The sequence below is a fragment of the Solanum pennellii genome, chromosome 2 (genome assembly GCF_001406875.1).
Source record: "Solanum pennellii chromosome 2, SPENNV200".
Classification (NCBI taxonomy): domain Eukaryota; kingdom Viridiplantae; phylum Streptophyta; class Magnoliopsida; order Solanales; family Solanaceae; genus Solanum; species Solanum pennellii.
This window is the reverse complement of record NC_028638.1, coordinates 36542594-36566025: the sequence shown is the minus strand read 5'-3', so window position 1 is coordinate 36566025 and position 23432 is coordinate 36542594. Positions and strand designations below refer to the sequence as shown.

General features: G+C 36.9%; 2 protein-coding genes, 1 long non-coding RNA gene and 1 pseudogene across 3 annotated transcripts; 1 reads left to right on the top strand and 3 right to left on the bottom strand.

Moving 5' to 3' along the window:
* The first annotated feature begins 7856 nt into the window (after positions 1–7856).
* LOC114076082 lies at positions 7857–8513 on the top strand. Its single transcript, XR_003576689.1, has 2 exons — positions 7857–8026; positions 8115–8513. It is a non-coding gene; the product is annotated as an uncharacterized LOC114076082 (long non-coding RNA).
* A 33-nt stretch (positions 8514–8546) lies between these two features.
* Positions 8547–12244, bottom strand: LOC114076081. The gene is made up of 4 exons (XM_027914519.1): positions 10399–12244; positions 9358–10305; positions 9113–9268; positions 8547–9032 (listed from the first exon to the last, which is right to left on the bottom strand). Exons 1-4 carry the CDS (start codon positions 12205–12207, stop codon positions 8796–8798), a joined length of 3150 nt encoding a protein of 1049 aa, XP_027770320.1. The 5' UTR covers positions 12208–12244; the 3' UTR covers positions 8547–8795.
* Positions 12245–12374: 130 nt separating this feature from the next.
* Positions 12375–15310, bottom strand: LOC114075998 (annotated as a pseudogene).
* Positions 15311–17613: 2303 nt separating this feature from the next.
* LOC107008869 (peptidyl-prolyl cis-trans isomerase Pin1-like) lies at positions 17614–23400 on the bottom strand. Its single transcript, XM_015208072.2, has 2 exons — positions 22877–23400; positions 17614–18111 (listed from the first exon to the last, which is right to left on the bottom strand). Exons 1-2 carry the CDS (start codon positions 23133–23135, stop codon positions 17987–17989), a joined length of 384 nt encoding a protein of 127 aa, XP_015063558.1. The 5' UTR covers positions 23136–23400; the 3' UTR covers positions 17614–17986.
* Positions 23401–23432: the final 32 nt, after the last annotated feature.

Here is a 23432-nt window from a genome sequence, read left to right as displayed (position 1 = left end):
AAGCCTAATGTAAATTTATCATACAATTACATTAGTTTTCATATATTTGGCGAGTATTGATTTCAAGTTCATACTTGTGCAAGGTTATAAATATGATTGTTGAAAATGGGTTGATGATTCGCTCCATGCTAGAATTGCAAATCTCATCCACAATTTAAAGAAGGAAAACGATAATCTTCATCATGAAAAGAAAGATTTGGAGATGAGAATGGTTGATCTTGAAAAGTATTTGGCATCTGAAATTGAAGAAAATTGTGAATGTCTAGGCAAAATTATTGTTCCCAAGAGTGAAGAAGTTGTTGTGGATAATGAAGATATTGTTGTCGAAAAGTCTAAGAAAGAAGTTTATAAATTGTGGATTGTGATAGCTATGTTGTGGGGTTGTTTTCCAGCATTCTGGGTGATAAAATAAGAAGGAAAATAGAATTTTCTATCATTTGTAATCTTTAACTTGGAAAACGTTAAACATGTGCGATATGGTTGATGACTTTTGATGTAATCAATTTCTTGTAGACGTTTTGGTTTATATTTACTATAGTTCAATTTTTTGCTAATTGTAGATGAGTATAATCATATGATATTTTTTCATAGATAGCTTGAAAAGTCTTCAGTTGATAATGCATTAAATTCATGCTCACATACATAAAAGATTACTTTGATATTTATTGATTTTGTGAGCTTCTGCCCATACACATACAATACACGTACATTTATAATGATCCTTGCTATTTGTTTAGTTGATTTTGTGTAGCAGAGGTGGTGCATATTTGGGCAGTGCATTCCTTTTGCAAGTTACACAGAATGTGCAACAAAAGGAACATTGTCTCTGAAATTTATCAACTACTACTAATTTTCAAAGTTCACTCTTGGTACAGTTGCTCCACAATTCACAGGTTAGTGGATTTGACTGGCATAACATGCCTCAAAGCTCTTGCATATTGTACTACCTCAAAGTTCTTTGCATTTGAACACTAAGGAGAGTTGATTGTCTTGAGGTACGAGAATCTCATGATAAGTAAGAGATATTAGGTAGTTTTTGAATAGTTTATCCCACCATTTTTATGATAAGTTATTTCATAGGCATAGTGGAATAATTTGTTCCCAATCAAACAACCCTATATAGACAAGAATCAATCTTTTGCCACTTTGGTATTTGTAGCAAGTTACTTCACAATGAGATTCAAGGCTTTTGTTTTGAAAAAAAAAATTCTACCAAAAATACAAATTAATTGTTTGATTAAACAAATATAATTAAGTGATAAAACTGCTAGTATAATTTGAATCAACTTGAAATTCTTGTCAAAAGTAATTCAGTAAGATAATTAAATAATTTAACAGTTTTCTGCATTAGAAAGGCTATTATATGCATTATCTAGTTTGAAGTGGTACTGATAGGCTGAGAATAATTCATTTAAGAGTTTGAAGAACAAACTTTTTTCAATTTGAAGGAAAAATATGGAAAAAAATGCAAGGCAGAATATGTTGAAGTTTTGTGATATTCTAGTCTGCTTTGAACAAACTAAACTAGCCTCAACTATGCTTTTGATAAAACTTAACTGCTTCAATTGCAGATGATTGGATATATGTAAAATAAACGAACATAACGAAATAAAAGAACATAGTGATTGGCTATACCTTCGAGCAGGCAATATACTACAGTCCTATCTTCCAAAAGCAAAAATACCAAAAACTAAATAAAAAAGTAGGAACAAGCATTGCAGGAAATTGTATTTTTCAATTAAACACAAATCTAATAACACCAACTTGTCATTCATTTAAGTAACTCTAAACTTCAGAAATTTGTTTAATAACTAAACACACGTTTTCAACTACTTTAACGAGACCATATAAATGGAAAAATCATATAGTCAGAGGACTATCTCAATGATACAAGTAACACTCAACAAATTACAATAAATATCTAGCTAAGTTATCACTTTCCCCATCTTGAAAGGATGAGTAAACAAATAATGATGAAAAATGTCACAACAACTAAAGTCACCACTAAAGCAAAAGCACATACAAGACTTGAAAAGTCACCACTAAAGCAAGCACATACTGCTCCTGGCAACAGTCACAACAATCAACACTCAACACAACAGGCTAACCGCTAACAGCCACAACAATCAACACTCAACACTTAAAGGATTTTTTCAACAGAAATATAAAATATCATTAATAACAGATAGTATTAAATAAATAGTTTTAAATAATATTAGTATTTACTGTGTACTAATCCTAGTTCTATTAGAATTAGTACTCCTTAATCCTAGTCCTATTAGGATTAGTACTCCTTCCTATATCTCCTATATATATCTCCCATGTATTCCCTTATTAGGTTAACACTTCAATACAATCAATATTCCTTCATGGTATCAAGAGCCAGAAAACCTAGATCTTCTTTTCTCTAGGTTTTTTTTTTTCTCTCTTTAGGGCACCGATCGTTCCCTCTCTTCTCTTGGGCGGCGGCAGCCATGACAACCGAGGTGGATCCTCTCGATTCACTTCCTTCTGGCGTTAAACTCCTTCTCAGGCATCTTCATGCCCTGATTCCCGAAAAATTATCAGACATAAATTACCCTACATGGAAAATCACCGTTCTTACAGCCCTTGAGGCCAATTACCTTCTCAAATACGTCGATGGAAGCACAGAACCGCCGCCGGCAGTCATCACCGCCACGGACAAATCAGAAAAAACCAATCCGGCCCATGCCGCCTGGAAAGCCGTGGATGGCCAGATCCGATCATGTTTGATTGCGGTCATCTCTCCCACGGTTCAGAAACACGTCCGATCCTACACAACTGCTTCAGCCCTGTGGACGGCCCTCGCAACACGCTATGCATCAATTTCCCACTCTCATATTTTTCAATTGCGTGATCGTCTCCACACAATTACCAAAGGCACGAAAACTATGGCGGAGTATTTAGACGAGGTCTCCACCATCATCACAGCCCTCGACACCGTGAACGAAATCATTCCCGAAAAAGATCTCGTCATGTGCGTCGTTCGGGGGCTCCCATCAGCTTACTCCTCCATTAAACAGGCAGTTCGCATCAGTCCAACGCCCGTTGACCTGGCTACTCTCTCCTCGTGGCTAAAAAGTGAAGAAATCAACGTGGATCTGGAGAGCAAACTTCTTCTCCGAGAAGCCGCTGTTATGGAGCCGGCCACCGCCCTCACCGCAAGCCAGAACTATCGCGGGGGGCGTGGTGGCGGCCGGCAGGGGAGCCGCGGCGGCTACGGCAGAAACAGCGGAGGCCGCGGGCGCGGCGGTCGGCAGGGCAGTCGTCCGCCGTACGACGGTCAGCAGCACGGCAGCAACAACAGCCTGCACTCCTTCGGCAGCGGCGGGCAGTCATCTTCCAGCGGCGGGCAGGGCACTTACGAGCGGGATCGTCCAACTTGTCAAATCTGTCAGAAAACAGGACACACCGCTGTTCGTTGCTGGTTTCGGTATGAGGAGAGCCGAAATAGTGATAACCGTGCCAATTATGCATCTCAAGCCGGCCCTTCCTCTGAATGGCTGTTGGATACTGGGGCCAACATGCACGTTACTTCTGATCTATCCAAGCTTAACGCTCCAAATCCATATCATGGCTCCAATGGTATTACTGTTGGCAACGGTGAGTCCCTTAATATTTCTCACACTGGCACGGGTACCATTAAAACCCCCACCGCTATCTTTCACCTAGGTAACCTTACCCACGTCCCTTCTATTAAAACCAATCTCCTTTCAGTTCACCAATTCACAAAAGACAATAATTGCTCACTCTTGTTCACCTCTAATGATTTTCAGATCCTAGACAATACTACCAAGAGGGTGATTTTTCAGGGCCCCTGTGAGCATGGTCTGTACGTTCTTCCTGGCACAAGTTCGTCTGCCCACCCAGTTTCAGAAAGCGTTCCTGTGGCTCCGGTGGCTCTTTCGGCTGATGGCCACAGTCTGTTGTGGCACAGTCGTCTGGGTCACCCGTCTACTCAAATAATAAATTCTTTAATGTCTCAATTAGGTTTTTCTTCCATTCATGTAAACAATTGTGACTCCTGTTCAATTGCTAAATCTCATAAATTACCTTTTACTTTATCTGAGAAGCGTACAACTGCACCTTTTCAACTTATTCATTCTGACCTATGGGGTCCTACTGCTGTTCCTTCATTTGCTGGTTTTCGCTATTATATTTGTTTTGTGGATGATTTTACAAAATACACTTGGTTGTACCCACTAAAACACAAATCACAGGCATACACCACCTTTGTCACTTTTGAAAAAATGGTCAAAACACAATTCAATTCTCATGTTAAACTTTTTCGAAGTGACAATGGAAAGGAATATGTCAATAACATCTTTGGCCAGTTTCTGCAATCCCTGGGAATTATACATCAAACCTCCTGTCCATACACTCCCGAACAGAATGGGGTGGCTGAGCGTAAGCATCGCCATCTCATTGAAACGGTGGTTACTCTTCTACATCAATCTCATCTCCCTGTCTCCTTTTGGGTAGAAGCTCTAGCCACCGCAAACTACCTCATTAACAGAATGCCCAGTCACACTCTCTCCAACAAATCACCCTATCAACTCCTTTACCAAGAACTTCCCAATTATACCAACCTCCGCGTCTTTGGGTGTCTTGCCTACCCTTGGCTACGCCCTCATATTACTCACAAATTACAACCCCGATCCCGTCCTTGTATTTTTTTGGGCTATCATCCTACCTCCAAGGGTTATCGCTGTCTTGACCCACAAACTCATAAAGTCTACATATCTCGTCATGTCAAATTTGTCGAAAATGAGTTTCCCTACGAGTCTATTTCCTCCTCCACAAATACATCATTCATTGGCGTCCTTCCCCTTTTTCCAACATACTCACAGGGTCCCTCACCACCTTCCCCCACACCTCCACCCACTACCCAACCACCCCTCATCACCCCTTCGACCGTCACCCACAATACACCCGCAACCACCACCCACACTCACAACCAACCCGAACCACCCCATACCCACAACATCTCCAGCCCGATCCGTTTTGGGTCCTTCCCGGCCACCCCCGAATCACCACCGCCCGTGCCACCCCCCAATACTCATCCCATGTTAACCCGTGGCAAAGCCGGTATCTTTAAACCCAAAACCTTTCAGGCTACCATACTACCAAATACACCCCTTCCCGATAGTGAACCAACAACCTACTCTGTTGCCTCAAAAAATGCTTATTGGCGTCATGCTATGGATGACGAGTTTAAGGCTTTGACTGATCAGAAAACTTGGGTTCTTGTACCTAAGCCCCATGGGCGGCACCCAGTGGGCTGTAAATGGGCGTACAAAATTAAACACAATGCGGATGGCAGTATTTCCAGGTACAAGGCTCGTTTGGTTGCTAAAGGCTACAATCAGGAGTATGGGCTTGATTACTCTGAGACATTCAGTCCTGTTATTCGGCAGGAAACCATTCGCCTGGTACTGTCACTCGCCGTGCGCAACAATTGGCTCATCAATCAGTTGGATGTTTCCAATGCTTTTCTTCATGGCATGCTTGATGAAACTATCTACATGACGCAACCACCGGGCTATGTTGATCCCCGCTTCCCTCAACATGTTTGCAAACTCCAGAAGTCTCTGTATGGGCTCAAGCAAGCCCCCCGTGCTTGGTACACACGTCTGAAAACGTTCCTCCAGGGACTCGGCTTCACGTGTTGCGTACACGACACGAGTCTGTTTACTCGACATTCAGCACACGGTACAGTCATTCTTCTTGTCTATGTAGATGATATCATTATTACAGGCTCTACTGCAGCTCTCATTCAGGATGTCACTCGAGCTATGCATACTACCTTCAAAATGAAGGACCTTGGCCCGTTACATTATTTTCTGGGAATGGAGGTTTCTCGGACAGGCAGCGGCTTGTTTCTTCATCAGTCAAAATATGCTCGAGATCTGTTGCAGAAAGCTGGACTGGAAAAATGCACCAGTCAACCAACACCGATGGCAGTCTCTTCGTCTACGAATGGAGCCGACACCCCCTTTGCCGATATCACCCACTTCCGCAGCCTCATTGGGGCTCTACAGTATCTGGCCATTACCCGTCCTGACATCCAGTTTGCTGTCAACCGAGTTGCTCAGCGCATGCATCAACCAAGTGAACATGATTACCATTGTCTAAAACGCATTCTCAGGTACATTTTTGGCACTCTTGGTCGTGGTTTACTCATTCGACCCGGGGACTTGGAGCTTCGGGGTTTCTCAGATTCAGATTGGGCGAATGATAAAAATGACAGAAAATCTACATCGGGGTTTCTCGTTTTTTTGGGGCCGAACCTGATCTCCTGGTGTACAAAAAAACAACCCAAGGTCTCTCGGTCCTCGACTGAAGCTGAATACCGCGCCCTTGCTCTTCTTGCTGCTGAGACCATGTGGGTCACATATATTCTTCGCGAACTCCGCGCCACTCACACTGTTCCTGCTCTCTATTGTGACAACAAATCAACCATCTGTGTGGCCAAGAATTCCGTCCTACACACCAGAATGAAGCATGTTGATACCGATTGTCTCTTTGTTCGCGATGAAGTTCAGGCCGGCACCATGACTGTGCAGTATGTACCCACTGAAGAACAACCGGCTGATATTCTCACCAAGCCTCTCCCGAGCCGACAGCACGATTACCTCAGTTCTAAGCTTCCGTTCGCTTCCGCTCAGCTCGGCTGGAGGGGGGATAATAACAGATAGTATTAAATAAATAGTATTAAATAATATTAGTATTTACTGTGTACTAATCCTAGTCCTATTAGAATTAGTTCTCCTTAATCCTTGTCCTATTAGGATTAGTACTTCTTCCTATATCTCCTATATATATCTCCCATGTATTCCCTTATTAGGTTAACACTTCAATACAATCAATATTCCTTCAATCATATTAAATAACTGAGTAAAACAACAGCACTACAAGTTGCAAGCTTGCAACATTGCCGAAGTCAAAATGCAACACAATTTAAATTGTTTAACATAAGGTTACTGCCACAGCCCACACAGGCACATAATTGAAAAAATTCAAAATACCAATTGCACAACCTGATCAGCAATATTATTTGTCAACCACTGTGGCTAACTATGAGCATTAAACAAAAAAATTAACATTAGAAAATAAATTACGACGAATCATCATCTAGAACCGGTTCTCCTCTCTCCTTTACCCCCATCATATTGATTCTTTTCTTTTTTGTCTGCATCTACACATGTCCAACATGAATAGCTTTTTTGCCCCTCCATGTTGATTTGATCGGAGAATAAGGAAGATTGGTTGGCACTGAGGCACCAGTGTGATCTCCATAAAATTAAATTTTTCTAGCACCAATTGAAAAATCTCTTGTCTTCAACTTCCCAGCCCTTAACTTTGATTCACAAATCACCATTTATCTTAAAGGTGGGTATTCTTCATCTTCAACATCACGACCATATGGTTTAAAATTTTGTGTTGCAGCCTTAGTTCCAGCCTCAACAATAGGACCATGTTCATTGTCAGACATTGGTTTTTTGTCTTTCTTTAAATGTGCATTATTTTCAAGGCAAAAGTATTCATTACCCCCCTGAACTTGAAGCTTTTTATACAATGTACACCTAAACTTTATTTTGTTTTAATTACCCCCCTGAACTTGCTTATTCATCCTACACGTACACCTTTTCCGTCCACCTGGCATAGAAACTGAAATCAAACTCTAGACGGCGCGTGAGACAGCAATTTTTTGCCACATCATAAATTTACAACGGTAATATTAGTAAAAATCTATTTTTTCTTTAATATTTGGGTTATTTTAAGATTTTTTCTCTCTCTATTCTCTACCTATTTATTCTTCTTCATCCCTTCTCCCTTTTTCAAATTTCAGATTTTTCTCACTTTTTTTGTTTTAATTGTTATTGCTAAATTCATGAACAATAGCAGGAGACTTGTTTGTTTATGTGGGGCTCCTCCAATTCTGAAAATTTCATGGACAAATGACAATCCCGGACGTAGATTTTTCGGTTGTAGACACTATGGGGTATGTATTGTTACTCCTTTTTTGCTTTTTATTTGACAACTTCGTATTATGCAATTTCATTTTTTTAACTTTGATTTTATGAATGCAGTCCTCATTTCGAAATTCTTGTAAGTTTTTCGATTGGTATGATCCTGAATTTCCGACCCAAGCGAATATTGTAATTTTGGGTTTGTTGAAGAAAACCAACAAACAAGAAGAACAGCTCAAGTGCAAATGGATATTGAAACTGATTTTGGGTATTAGTTTGATATGCAATGTGATATTGTTCTTTTATTTAGTTTGTTGTTGAATATTTTTTTAATGCAATTGTTATTAGTTTGGTTTGGTGTTCCTTGTTCAACAGAACTAGGAACTCATTTTGTGGATTAGTTTGGTTTGGTATTCTATTAATGTATGTTTTTGCTGTTTTTGCTGATCAATACAATTACATGTAATGGGTACTATGATACCATGAAATAATAACATGAAGGCAACAAACATAACATAACTAGTGCTTTCTTGATCATAAAAAAGAAGCATCATAGTGTTTCATTGTTTCAACCAACAACCACAATAACTTAAGTTAACTAGCAAAACATAAAACAATCACTACTTTAAGGTTAGTTGAATAACCACACAAGCACCAACCAACAACCACAATAACTTAAGTTAACTAGCAAAACATAAAACAGTAACTACTTTAAGTTTGTTTGAACAACCATAGATTCATCAACACATAAAACCACATAAAACACTATTTCAAGTTTGGTTGGACACCACAACCACACAACTAAGAAGTTTTCTTTGAGAGTGATTTTCCTTTGGCTTGTGACCTTGTTTGAATGCCATCAGCTTTTGATCTGGTTTGAATACGACGCACAACACTTTCGACTTGAAGTTGTCTTTGAGTCATGGCCTGTTTGCCTTTCCACTTCAGTCCCTTGGTAGGTTTAAAACCAATATCACCTGTCACATGTGCAGAACTCACCACACCAGTATTAACCCTCCTTCTGCTAGACAATCCTTGCTGCAATATCAACTACATAGTTATTTTGGGATTCACATTTAGAAGACAAATATAATTTTGACAGTTTATAAGACACTTACATTAATACACGTATATCCAGTATCAGCAACAAATACACCTTGTCCAACAACTTTAGGCCTCTTCTTGTAACCACTTCCTGCACCTCTTCTTGTACCAGTCTTACTGGTGCTTGTTCTTTCATAATGACCTCTACCCCTCTTTTTTCCAGTGGTGGACTAATATGATTGGAAAAAGAACACAACAAGACATTAAATTTAATAAGTAATCTAACATAATTTATAAAAGCAAATTAATATGAATGTACCTCTTGAGTGGGTGTTGGTGTAGACTTAGTTTTAGGATTTTTTGGACAATTTCTCTTGTTATGATTTGGTCCTTTGCAAAGTGAACATGTCATTACTGTCCCCATTCTTGGCAACTTTCCAGCTTTTCTCACTTCACCAATTTCTCTTCTTCTGTTCTTTGGTGGCCTACCAGGCATTTGTCTTGCCTCAGGTGGTTCAACCATTGGGTTTCTACTTTCAGGCCACATTTCCATGTTTGGGACTGGTTGAATGAAATGAGAATATGTCTTCATATATGTGTCTTTTCTATACCAACTAGATATTGCTTGTGATGCATCCATGTTCAAGTGGTTCATTGCTGCTATACCATGTGCACATGGGATACCTTTTAATTCCCATGATCTGCAACTACATTTTTGTTGACCCAAGTTCACAGTATGCTTGTATACCCCTTCTAACACTTCAAATCCAACATCACCATTCCATTCAATGTTGCACTGCATTGATCTTGTTACATTTGTATTGAATACCATCATTGCCATTGGAGATATTCCATCTGTCCATGTTTCAGCAAATGCTCTTGACTTACTCACTCTACTCATCACCTTAACTCTAATTTCTTCCAACATAGTTACAATGGTCTTGTTCCTAGGTCCCAAGATCCAAGAATTGAAACTCTCTGCCATGTTGTTATCTATGCTATCACACTTTGAAAATGTTTGAATAAAAGCTTTACACCATGTCTCCTTGTTGTATTTGATAAGGGATTCAACAATACCTATTCCCAGCTTGGACAGGGCATTTATATTGTACTTAAATTGTGCCTCAAATGTTGATCTAGCACAAGCCCAAAATTTCTTTCTTCTCTCTAAGCCTCTGAAGTTTTGTGACCAATTTGCTAATATGTGTCTAGCACACATTCTGTGCTCACATTCTGGAAATAGTTCATCTACAGCAGCTATTAGTCCCTGTAGTTGCAAAGCAAAAAAAGCAAGTTAAATTTTAGTCAAATTAAATTAGCAATTACATGAAACAAAAACAAAAGAAAGATATTCAATTACCTTTTGCATATCACTAATGATAGTTAGCTGGGAACCATTTCCTAGATTAAGATCATCTTTCAGAATGGTCATGAACCATTTCCATGTCAACTTGCTTTCAGTATCAATTACTGCCCATGCTATTGGATACATTTGGTTGTTTGCATCTTTAGCAACAGCTACCAAAAGTTGACCCCTACAAATTCCCTTTAGAAAACACCCATCTAGCCCTATACATCTTCTGCATCCTTGTTGAAAACCCTTTTTCATAGCATCAAAACAAATATAAAAAGAGTGAAATTGTTTCATCCCATTTCCTGATTCTGAATCTTTAAGCTTCACAACACAAGTGCTACCAGGATTTGTTTGGAGTAACATATCCTTGTAGTCTAGGATTCTGTTAAATTCTGCCACATGATCTCCCATAATTTCCTTTAAAATAATTTTTCTTGTTTTTAAACAAACTGCCTTGCCTACATGAACATTCAACTCTTTCCTCACCAATTCTTGTATCTCCCACCCTTTTATACTAGGTTGAGAAATAATCCTATCTTTCAGATACTTGCATAAGAACTTTGAATTACACAAAATATTATTGGTGGTCCTGGTACATTTGTGCCTTGGATTGTATGTCTTGATAGTAAAGTTCTCACTCCTTCCTTCCTTGCTTGCATACAACAGCCATGGACAACCACTTTTACACTTCACTCTCACTCTAGTACTCTCATTCACATACTTATCTAACTCAACTCCTTTTTTTATAGCATATTTTGTAACTGCCTCTCTAAATTGCTTTACACTTTCAAATATCAAACCACACTGCCATATTACAATATCACAAGAAGAATCATATACCACCCTATTACTCTTCTTTCTCCCCCTTAAACTCCCTCCTTCAAGTTCATCATCAGAAACAGGTTCTTCTTCATCACTTTGAAAACTATCACAGTCAGAACTGTCATAGTATGGCTCATCCTCTGTTAGCTTACCCTTGAAATTCTTTTTCCCTTTTTCAATATCCTCATACCCTTCATCAAATCCAACTTCACCTAAAAAACCTTTTGGTTTTTCCTTCTTCTTTCTCCTCCTACTTTCTCTAAGTTTTCTCACATCTTCCTTAACAATTCTCAACTCCTCATGCACATCACTACCATAGTCAATAGACTGGTCAGAACAGACAGAATCACTGTCTATGTCTTCCTCTGCATTTTCTTGGGTAATTGGCTCAACTTCTTGTTGAATAGAAGGTTCAGTTCCTTGTTGGATAGTTGGTTCAACTTCTTCTTCAGTATCAGTCCAATCTATTGAAGAATAATCATCATCACTTTCTTGTTGGCATTCTTGTTCGACCCTTGCAATCCCATCATTTTCAAGTCTTTCAGTAGCTGGAAAGGAAGAAGAGGAACCTAAACCTAGATCTGATTTTTTTGGTTGTGCAGTTAGAGATTCCCCATGTGAATTAAAAGACTCAACCACTTGACTTAAAGATTGACTAATTTGACCTTCACTGGGACCCACATCATCCAGAATAGTGTTATCACACACATAAATATCTATTGTGTCCCCATCATGCATAAATAATGCCATGCTACAAATGTCCATGTCATTTTTCAATTCCACCAAATCACCCCCTAGAGATGGAGCTGCATATGTTTTTCCTAACTTACTAATCCCAAAAGACTTAGCATAATCTGCAAGTTCAGGAATTGATAAATGATCTTCATCCACATTGTCTACATATGCAGTCCTACCCCCAACATATACTGGACCTACCTCACTCACCAACATACCCCCAAATTTGAACCTTAAATTGAGGTACTTACTAGTCATACTGTCAACCTATAACCACAATAATAATCAGTATATTGTACAATGCAAGCAACAAAATCGAAACATATATAATAAAACCAAAACATAAGCAACAATTGGTACTTAGGATAGTAGATGTATTACTCAACAACATACAATAGGCATCCCACACAATATACTTAAACAAATTATAAAGGCTGCCAATTATAAAATACCCCACCATTTAACAATACCAGAAACCCTAATACTTAGAACCTTAATTTTACCAAAAAGCCTAAATTTCATGCATGAATAAGGTAAAAAGCTTCATAATAATACATTCATTAAGTGAAAATTCTAGTTGAAAAGTATTAGACCCCTAATCGGAAACTCAATCGGAAACTATGGCGAAACGTTAAACGAAATAGGCAAAATAGGCAAAATATGTATGAAAAAGTAAAGAAAACAGACAACAATACATCAAGACTACGCGAAATCGAGTGGATAATCACTTACTTGTAGACACAATTTCAGACAAGATCCAAAGAAAAACGACCAAACACTTCACGAACTGCAACTGGCACAAATCTACCGTTACTTTGTCGAATACACTTGCCAAATCTACTCGTTACTTTGTCGATTACACTTTCGTGAGAGGTTTAGAGAAAATCAAAGAGAGATTTAGGGAAAATCAAAGAGAGGTTTAGAGAAAATCGACCAAAAACTTCACGAACTCTCTAATGGCACAAATCTACCCGTTACTTTGTCGATTACACTTTCGTCAGAGGTTTAGGGAAGATCAAAGAGAGGTTTAGGGAAGATCAAAGATAGGTTTAGGGAAGATCAAAGAGAGGTTCAGAGAAAATCGAGAAGCTTCTTTCAGAAGTTTACATTTGAAGGTCGGTATTATCTAGGTAACATAATAATTATCTAGGTGGCAAATTATTTATCTAGGTGGTAAATTATTTATCTACGTGTCATGCGCGTGTAGACACGATCATATTGAGTGGACGGAAAAGGTGTACATGTAGGATGAATAAGCAAGTTCAGGGGGGTAATTAAAACAAAATAAAGTTTAGGTGTACATTGTATAAAAAGCTTCAAGTTCAGGGGGGTAATTAATACTTTTGCCTTATTTTCAATACACTTTTCCTATAATTTTTTTTTGTATATAGGTTATTAGATTACAATAAAAAACATGAAACACATGTAATATTATAGCTTACCTTGTAACAGGACCTACATTGTGGTTTGATTCACCACAGTTGCTATATTTCATTTGAGTGCCTTTTTTGAACCGAGACATTCACCTTTTCTTTTTCTTGCTTCGTTTAGTTCTCTATCCCTCTTTAATTTAGGTCTACCCAATTGTTTCACAACATCAGGAGGCAACATTGCACTTGAAGGATCAACCTTCCAGAACTTCTGACCTCTTATAGGTCGCATCTTGTTTTTATATGGTAGCATGTAAGCCTCCTTGCTATACTACCAATGTATTTTAGTTATTGGATCTACTTTTTTGTGTGTCAATGCTTTGATGGCATAAGTTAGGGAATACCTGACAAATCTCAAATACTGCAAGTGTATTTTTGTTGCTCTAGACTCACAGTGTGTCTATCTTCTCCATCGGACACTTCATAGCCCATTCTCCATTGAATTCCATCTTACAACTATGTGTTATGACCCTGTAGTCAATGTACAACTTCATACATTCTGGACTGAAATCAGTAACTCAAGTCCTCAACTTCCTTTCATTTTTCTCTAGCGATTTCATCACTTGTACTCTTATTTCTTCTAACTTCTTGATTATTGCTTTGCTCTAGCCTCAAGAATCTATGCATTGAATGACTCAGTGAAGTTGTTATCTAACATCATGTTCTTACATTGAGTGTCAAAATAAGCTCTACACTATGCCTTCGGTGGATACTTTATCAAATTTCTTGCACCATCTTTTGATAATTTCCCCAACTTAAGTAGCTGGTCCTTGAAGTCTTTATCATATGAACTCAAAGAACACCACCACATAAGCTTCCTCATTTGACCATTCCTTCATTTTTTGCACCAGTTACTCTCAATATGTCTCACATAATATCTATGTTGAGCTTCAGGCAACACTTTGTCAACAACATCTATCAGTTCTTGTAACAATGAAATCAAACAAAACATTAAATTTAATCCCTATTGAGAGGAGTTTCAGTTGGTGCCCATTATACAAGATTACTTTTTTTAGGACATAATTATTGGTGATATAAAATAATGCAATTGTTAGGAGCTAATAGTGAAAGATGCAATGAAAAATGGTTCTCAAATTAAATAGTCAAACTAAAAACTCACATAACACTATTGTTCCTCTCATACTGAAGGTACCATATATTTGTTGAAACAAAGTACTTTTCACCCTTAAATAATATCTTAATATTGTCTCCCGCTACATGATTAGTCTGTTTCTTGTCCAATTTTTTTTTTTATTAATTATCTCATTAGCAACTATCTTAGAACTTAATAGTTTGTCTACTAAAATAAGGAGGATTAATGGCTTGCTGGTAAGTTGACTGACTATTGAGAAACATTTGATTAAAACAGTAAGTAAAAATTTAGAATGGAAATGTATTAAAACAGTAAGTAAAAGACAGTAAGTATACCTTTTCTATATCTGAAATTAATGTGATTTTTGCACCATCTTTAAGATCTTAAGACCTCTTCAATAGCTCAATGAACCAACACCATATTTTACTTGTTCCTTTGTCACTATTGCCCATGCTAGTGAATAGTAACTGTTCATAGAATCTTGTCCTAGTGCAACAAACAACATACCCTTAAATATACCTTTCAAGAATGTACCATCAAGTCCAATTAATGGCCTCAAATCAGATTTCAACCTTTTTTAAGAGCATCAAAACACATGTACATCCTTGAAAAAGAACCTTTAAAATTTTCTTTTTTCTTCAACTAGCGCATCCTTAGAGATATTTATCAAGACATCACTTCCGGGACTGGATTGTTTAAGCTCTTGTGCATAGACCTCAAGCTTGTTGTAGTCATCTATAAAAATGTTCTCCAACTTCTCAAGAGTCATCCTCTTAGCCCTTTTAAGTTCGGATTGACACACATTCAATTTTGTGTCATTTTCAAGCTCTCCTCTCATATCTTTTACCTTTATATTTGGGATTATTTTGAAGCTTGTTCTTGAAATACTAAGCTAAAGTAACTGCATCAGCTCTAGAATCCTCCTCACATGTGTGTTTATTGATGAAACTCTGAATCTTAAACCCTTTAGTTTTGTCATCTCTTGAAATCAAACACCTAAAAGGACATTCCACATCATAGTTATACCTAGTTCTCTTTGTATCACCTTTGATTATAGTTAAAGCCCTTTTGTTAGCTAATGTATAATAATTCAGAACATGTTTACCTTCTTTCATGTCCTTAAATGTCATATCAACATGCAATTCCTTGAAGTTTTCCAATCTGTCACCTACTACTCTTCCCCTTTCATTGCTAATAGCATCCATCCACTCATAATCACATTCCTCACCCACAGAAAGATCTCATTCATAATCAGAACTAGCACTATGTTCACAATCTCTACAACCTCAACATCTACAAAACATGATTCAACATATTGTGTGATATTTTGGGCAAAGACTGTGAACTCACCACTCCACAACAAAGAAGTTAACGACTTTAAATTTCTCACATAAAAGGCTAAGGATGGCCCTATTTCCATCATCCCCATCTACTATATAATACTTTTCAGAGGGCCCAATGATCAACAATTGTTTAACCCGCGAAAGCCCTAGCTTGGAAGTAAACTCATCATATATATCTTTATGACTCAATAATTTAGAGTCAAAATTAAGCAAAAGTTCACGAATTTCTTAGTGTAAACCAAGAGAGGTCAAATGACCCAACTACCCCGTAGTTGAACACAATTTCAACTTCATCAATCATCCTTCAAAATTACAAGAAAAAAATAGTAAAATCAGAGGGACTACTCAAACCAAAAACATTAAAAGCTACAAAAAGGTAATAAACTAAACCCTAAAAGATAAACATCATCTCGAGACCACCAAAAGAGAAACAAAACAAAGCTAACAAAGGCATAAAAGTACATCATTTAACACTAAACAATACATTTAAAGTGATTTCGATAGACATAGTTCAAATATAACATATGTCGTCGACTTACTTAGATAACCCTAACCTAACAAGAAAATGTAACTCTAATCGAATATATAATTTACTGAATATGAAAAACTAACCTTCAACTTAGAAATCTTCTAACCCTGACGCTGCAAATTGTGTAAATCTCAAGAACCCTAACTAGCGCCGCAAGACTCTTTCAATGGAAATGAACAAGTTAACAAATTAGGGATTTGTTATGGGTTAAAAGGATTGGGTTTTGGGTCGGATACGGGTCGTATTGGTTATTTAAAATTGGGTCAGAACATTTTAGGGGCATATTTGGTCCATTCCATTTTCAAATTTAATGCTAAGTGATAATATAAAAATGACGTGAAAAATCCATTTGACATTAAAGAAAATTAAAATGAGTTGGATATTTTGAGTTGTTCAACTAACGCCCACAAGGGTTTATTTAGACGAAAAGTAGGACGGCGAGGGTATAAATGGACCAAACTTTAAACGGGGGTACATCTAGACCTTTTCGAATAGTTTAAGGGCATATTTGACCCTTTTCCCATTCAAATTTGATTCGAAAATGGATACTTAATTTGTTTATAGATTTTTTGTGTATCAATTTTGTCGTAGAAGTATTTTGAATATTATAAAGTATCTACAGAAACTTTTTATATGACAAAAACATTATTTTTAAGTAATACTTTTAAAAGTACACAAAAAAAAAAGTGAAAGAGAAATTTTGAAGAGGAAATATATAATGTAAATGATAAAGGCCGATTTATATGTTTTTATGATTCTACTAAGAAGATAACATATGGCGAGTAAAATATATTTTTTATTTGATGGAATAAAAATAGAACTAATCTGAAGTGGAAAACAATACATTTACCATTTGATTAGTCCTCAAAATTTATTCAATTAGGTTTGCACATGATTGTGCATCTCTTCATTTAGAGTTAGGCAATGAAATAAAAAAGGATTCAATTTCATTTTCAACTTTTGGCTAAAAAAATCCAATCGAAGATTAAAAAATAATAAAATTTAAACGGAATACGATCAAATAATTGAATTGAATAAATCAAATCTTTTAATTTAATAAACTTTTCGGTTCAAACCGTATTGCGGCCAACCCTATTTCTCATCTCATCATGCTTACTATTTTTAGATTATAAGGATGAAGATACCATAATCATTTTATGATATCACCACAATCATATCATATCATTATCTTAACCATCTGTAATCTTTTCTATATATGTGATAAGGTTTTCTAATAGTTTTCTACAAATTTCTAATGACATAGATATATCAAAATAAATTTTAGGAGATTGCTGATGGTTCCGCATATCTTTACAACAAATAGCTACTCCATAAGGATGACTATAGGTATTCACGGGCAGGTTTGGGTCGGTTAGCTTGTAAGAACAAGAAAACACAAGAAAAGCAAGCATGAACACAAAATTAGGTCAAAAGGTTTCTGGCAAATATAAAACATGCCCAAAAGTACCAACTGAAAGAAAACTAAATAATCAAACACAAGTCTTTCCTTTTCTTCTAGTTTTCTTAAATATTCACCACAACCACAGGGAATAGAAGGTATCCTTGGTGTGATCTTTTAATATGAGTATTTTCTGGGTGAGTATTCCACCACTCAGGTAATCATTCTTCCGCAAGCATCACATTATGCCGTTCTCAAGATGATATGAACACCACTCTCAGTTTCCACGATGTCACTTATCTCGCCAACTTTTAGAGCAAAAGTTGCTTCTTCAAAAGGTTTCTGCATCTGACCTTTGCCAAATGAACCTGAAAGTGAATTCTTCAGAGGTTAGTATAACTTGCTAACCAGTATAAAAGATCATTAACAAACCGGAACTCATTGTTGTTCAAGAAACTAAGGAAAATGTGCATGTCTATTAAAACCATTGGCGATCAAAGCCTTTACTCACATCCTTTTGATGTTATCTAGCAGTGTATCTGCTTGTTTAGTAGATTGTGCTGCAAGGTCTATGCAACAGCTACTGATTCAGAATCAGAACTTTATATTTCTTTTGTAAGTATATATGATGATTCAGAAATAAGTTATCCACCAAGAAGCAAAGTTACAAATTTGAGAAGTGAGGCATTATCAACACTTGCAATGATCTTAGTTCTGAGCTGCTTAATAGGGCAAATGGCAATATGTTATAGAGAAAACTACTATACAAAATTTGAGATGGTGAATCTGGATACAATCTTTCCCTTTTCTTTTTGGACAAGTGTGGATAATTCATTTGTCATCTTTCAAACATACAGTTGGCAAGAACAAATGTATCAGATTGTTCTATTCCGCATCTCTAGAAGCTCAAAGCCTTTCAATGTTGGATTTATATCCAAAGAATCACTTCACTAAGTAAGGAATGCTTGTTTCTAATAAACCCTCATAGGAATCATAGAAACATCTTAGAGCCTGTTTGGATTGACTTATTTTAGGAGCTTTTAAACCAAAATAGTTTTTTAAGCTAAAATAACAAAAATAAGACAATCCAAACGGGCTCTTAATCCTTACCTCCAGTGAAAGAAACAATTAGGTATTGTGGACTTGTTTCTTCATTAGTAATCACAGTAATCATCTCCCCATAGGAATTTTCATTGAACCTTAATTTCTTGACAGATAATAGGACAAATTATGTGAAATGCCTCCGTCAATATAACAATGTAATTGTATGTTCAAGAGGTCTGTTAGTCACAATGACTTTTTTAAAATGCCTCTTTTTTAATAGCAGAACACTAACCCAACAAAGGCACTACAAGAATCAAAATGGAACCATTAGGAAAGGGACCTGGATTAGGTCACAATGACTATTAATTATTAAGTTAAAATTTACCTCTTTATGCATATGAAGGAAATACCAATTTGTCTCAAAAAAAATTTAAAAAATGAAATACCAATTTGTCTATCCATTCATTATGATTTTGAACTTTAGATTGTAAGTGCAATCAAAAAGGAAGACACAGGATGTTGATGGAGTAATTCAATTTGTTGCTTCCCTTTCAAAGGAAATGGCTATATTGGGCAAAATATTTTAGAATCCAGTGCATGCAAACTCAGGACTTACAATAACAATCAAAGTTTTTAGTTAAGACAACTAATTGCGAAAGTGTCCAGACATAACAAACTGTGGAAGTTTTCCTGAACGTCAGACATACTATGCTGTAGGCAGAGTGGAAATATTACAGCATACTTAGTGGTTTCAAGCTTTTAGCCAGCTAGAAAATCCAGGAAATTGCAGCGGAAGTCTGTGCATGAAGAAAGAGAGAATTTCATGACACCAAACTATATAAACTGTCAGACAAGGAATAGAAGTTAAGCCACAATTCTGATTTACTGTACAGTTCCCCAGGAAGCAAGAGTAACTAAAACAGCATCCCTGATGCGTGATAAAAAAGAGTGCTTATTCATCAAATAAAACTGCAGCATGAACACACATTAAAATTTAAACAGAACTCTGCAATCATGAAATTGGCAGCAGCTTGCTACGAACATTGAAATACATTCAATTGATAACAATTTCATCTTGATTGCTGGATTTTCAATCCTTGTGAGGATGAGATTAGTACTCCCTCAATACCATTTTGTATTACCACTTTATTCTTGTATTATGTTTCTACAGATATTGACCTATTTTCTAGTGACAAAATGACAACCTTCAAATACTTAACCATATGAGAGTTATTGTTTTGCATTATCTTATTCTTACAATGACCTCCTTACCTTATGACATTTTCACCTGTTATTTAACATCTTTCTAACAAACTCAAATGAAATAATTTATGCAAATTTCTTCTTTTAATTGCCACATTATTTAAACAAAATCAGCAGCAGGAGTCTTAAGACAGAACCTTTTATAGAAAAAAAAACTGTAAGACATAGAACCACAAACTAAAGTATTTTAGTGACACATAAACAAAGGAGAGTTTAAAAATATTTAAAACACTTGAAATACTAAGATATGAAAGGTATTATAATTTATAGCTCCACACATGGAGATGAACCGCATAAATCCAAACAGAGCCCTATGAATGAGGTCAAAAACCATTATCTCCAGATTTCACACAGTTTATCGTTCAACATTGCCAACAAACACATAGCAGACAAGATGCTGAAGAATGTGAGGTACTGAGATTTTAGAAGCAATAGATGATTTATGAAAGACAGGAAATCTCATTCCTTAAAATCATGTTTTATCAGAAACAACCAATGCTAACATACTTAATGAAGATAAGTGGAAGGTAGAAGAGGAAGCAAAGTATATCTATAGCTCTTGTGGCTTCCCCACCTCGTCATTTTGTTAGTTCTAACAAAGTAGGAAGAAGATATTCATCGAGAAGCACAAGACTGTCTGGCCCGAGAGTGATGATTATCCTGCTCCCAAGAATATAGATAAGGTATATGGGCAGAATTGATTTAAAAAATCAACTGGAACTGCTTTTTGCGTGCAAGACAGAAAAGGCGTACAGACTTAGGCCGTAAATATCAAATGACTAGAGTAAAATCCATCACTTCACAGTTCCTCGTCTTCATTTCATACACCAATCCTTCAGTAGGAATCAGTAGACATAGGCTGGATGAAGCAGAAAGTGCCTATGTTAAGAAAAAAGTGAGCTACTGTGGTACAGTTGCATTTAAGTTCATTTATTCCGCGAAGAAGCCCACCTTGATTCTGATTAGGAGAATTCCTAAGGAGGATTTTAGATCAGACTAATCTGCTAGAAGTAGTAGTGTCAGTCTTTCCTTTGGACAAGGTTTTTATTCTTTTTGGTAGGAGATTTGTGCATGACATTTGACAGTGCAAGGATAGGTTTGAGATTTAGAGAACCACAAAATAATGTCTTATAGATAACTTGAGTACTGAAATGAATTAGCCATGGAACTTCAACTTCAGGAGACAATTTAATGACTGGGAAGTGATGGGGGTGGCAGAATTTCTCAACATTGTTGGAACTTTTAATGGACTCCGGATAAATGTTAATGTGCTATGGTGGAAAGGTGACGATAGAGGCATATTTAAAGTAGGGGCATCTTACAGGTTGATGGAGCAACCAAGTCACCCAACTTGGCCATGCAAATAAATTTGGAAGTGCAGAATTCCTTATAAAGTGTCATGCCTCACATGGCTGCTGGCTAAGGAAGTTACTCTGACTCAGGATAATATAATGAAAAGGGTGATAATGTTATGTTCTAGATGTTCCCTATGTGGGGAAACCTCAGAAACTGTAAAACACCTATTTCGATACTGCAAATATACTCCACAGTTATGGAGGGTGTTCTTTAGTCTCGAAGGCATTTCCTGGATGATGCCTAGGAGAGTCACTAAAGCTCTAAAAACCTGGGAGGAGGCAGGTGTACATGCTAAAGACAGAGTTAGATGGAAAATTATACCAACTTCAATATGGTGGGCAACCTGGAAAGAGAGAAATTCTAGGTGTTTTGAGAGCATAGAATATAGTGCATAAAGTTAAACTTAACTGCATTTTGTTGTTATGTTTTTGGTGTAACCAATTATACTCAAATGATGTCTCTATAATTGATGTTTAGACTCAATATAGAGTTATAGACATAGACCAGTAAAGTTTGGAGTTCATTTGTATATAAGGTTTCAGTACAGCCCTGTTGTGATATAATACAAAGTTAACAAGTTCAAATAAAAAAATAAAATTAGCCCAAATAGAGCAAAACGTATTCATATACCCTATCCTAACCAGTCTGGGATGGAGGTATAGTTATTCGTGTAGTTTGCATTAGTTCTTATGGGGAAGAACACCAGAAAAAGGCAGAAATCCGATTCAGAATATAATGGGAGGGGCACTGTGGAGGAAAAGAAAAGGAAAGAATGTGGTGTCCAACTTTGCCCTCTACAGCTAAGTATAAACTGCAGAGAACAATATTACACAAGGAGAATGAGGATCTCTAAAGTCTAAATATATGTCATCATGGGGCTCAAAGAATGAGTGACTTTTTTCTCTTTGCAATTTTTCATGACAAGTTCTTTTTTTGATAAGCAAAAAGTCTATTGTAGGAATTTCATGAATGCATGACCGGCCATGACAATTTAGGAAACTAAATCAACCAAGTCAAAACACACAAATATTACTTTTCCTTAAGAGTAACTGAACTAAAAGAATCATCACTTGCGTCTACTGATGACCCTACGAAGAATGAATTAACTCAGATATACTACTTGATCATGAAGCCTTAAGCAAGTATATGAGTTTAACAACAAAACTTCAAAGGTTCTAAAGATGGATCACTAGAAAAATAGTAATGAAATGGGATTTAGTTCACCCAAAATCCCACAGCCTCGTCCTATATGAGGCTAAAACTATTTACAAAGTGCAACAGTTCTCCTTGACTATAAATTTTCTCATATAATTACGACTGCTGTTATTTTTTCTCACCAATTCTGCTTATACTTTGTTTTAGTTACAAAAAAAAACGACACTTTGCGCACAATAAGACATAAACAGGAGCGCAGAAAAGTGAAAAGCGGAAGCAAAAGGGGCTGCGGGTGGGAGTTTAGGGTTTACTGACCGAGATCACCGCTGCGTTTGGCTGAGCTGCAGTGAGAATGAGTGGCGGCTATATCCTGGAACTTGGCTTTGCCAGAGACAATGTCTTCACGGATAGATTTCAGCTGAGAAACGGCAGCTTCTTTGGTGGTGTTGGAGATAACACGACCTTCCGGATCCTTCCAGGAAAACTTGCGACGAGACTCCTGATGCTTAATGAGTATATGAGACGCCTTCACTTTGTCTCCGCCGGCGCCGTAGCGGGAAGAGGATGAGGGCATTTTGGACTTTTTCTTGTGCTTATCCGGCGGTCGATCTGCAGAAGAGATCGATGTCTTCTTCCTCTTCCGATCCGACTCTATTTTTACAGATTTGATATACGACTTTGCAAAGGTGGAAGCTGAGAATTGCAGAGTACTTGGGGTTTCTCTGCGCTGTTGTCTGATTCTTGACAAGGTTTTGGGGAATCGTAAATACCAGTATATATAGTTCTACTTTTATTTTTTTCAAAGCAATTTTGTAGTGTTATATTACGTAAATTAGGATGTTGAGATGAATATACGAGTTTAAAATTGAAA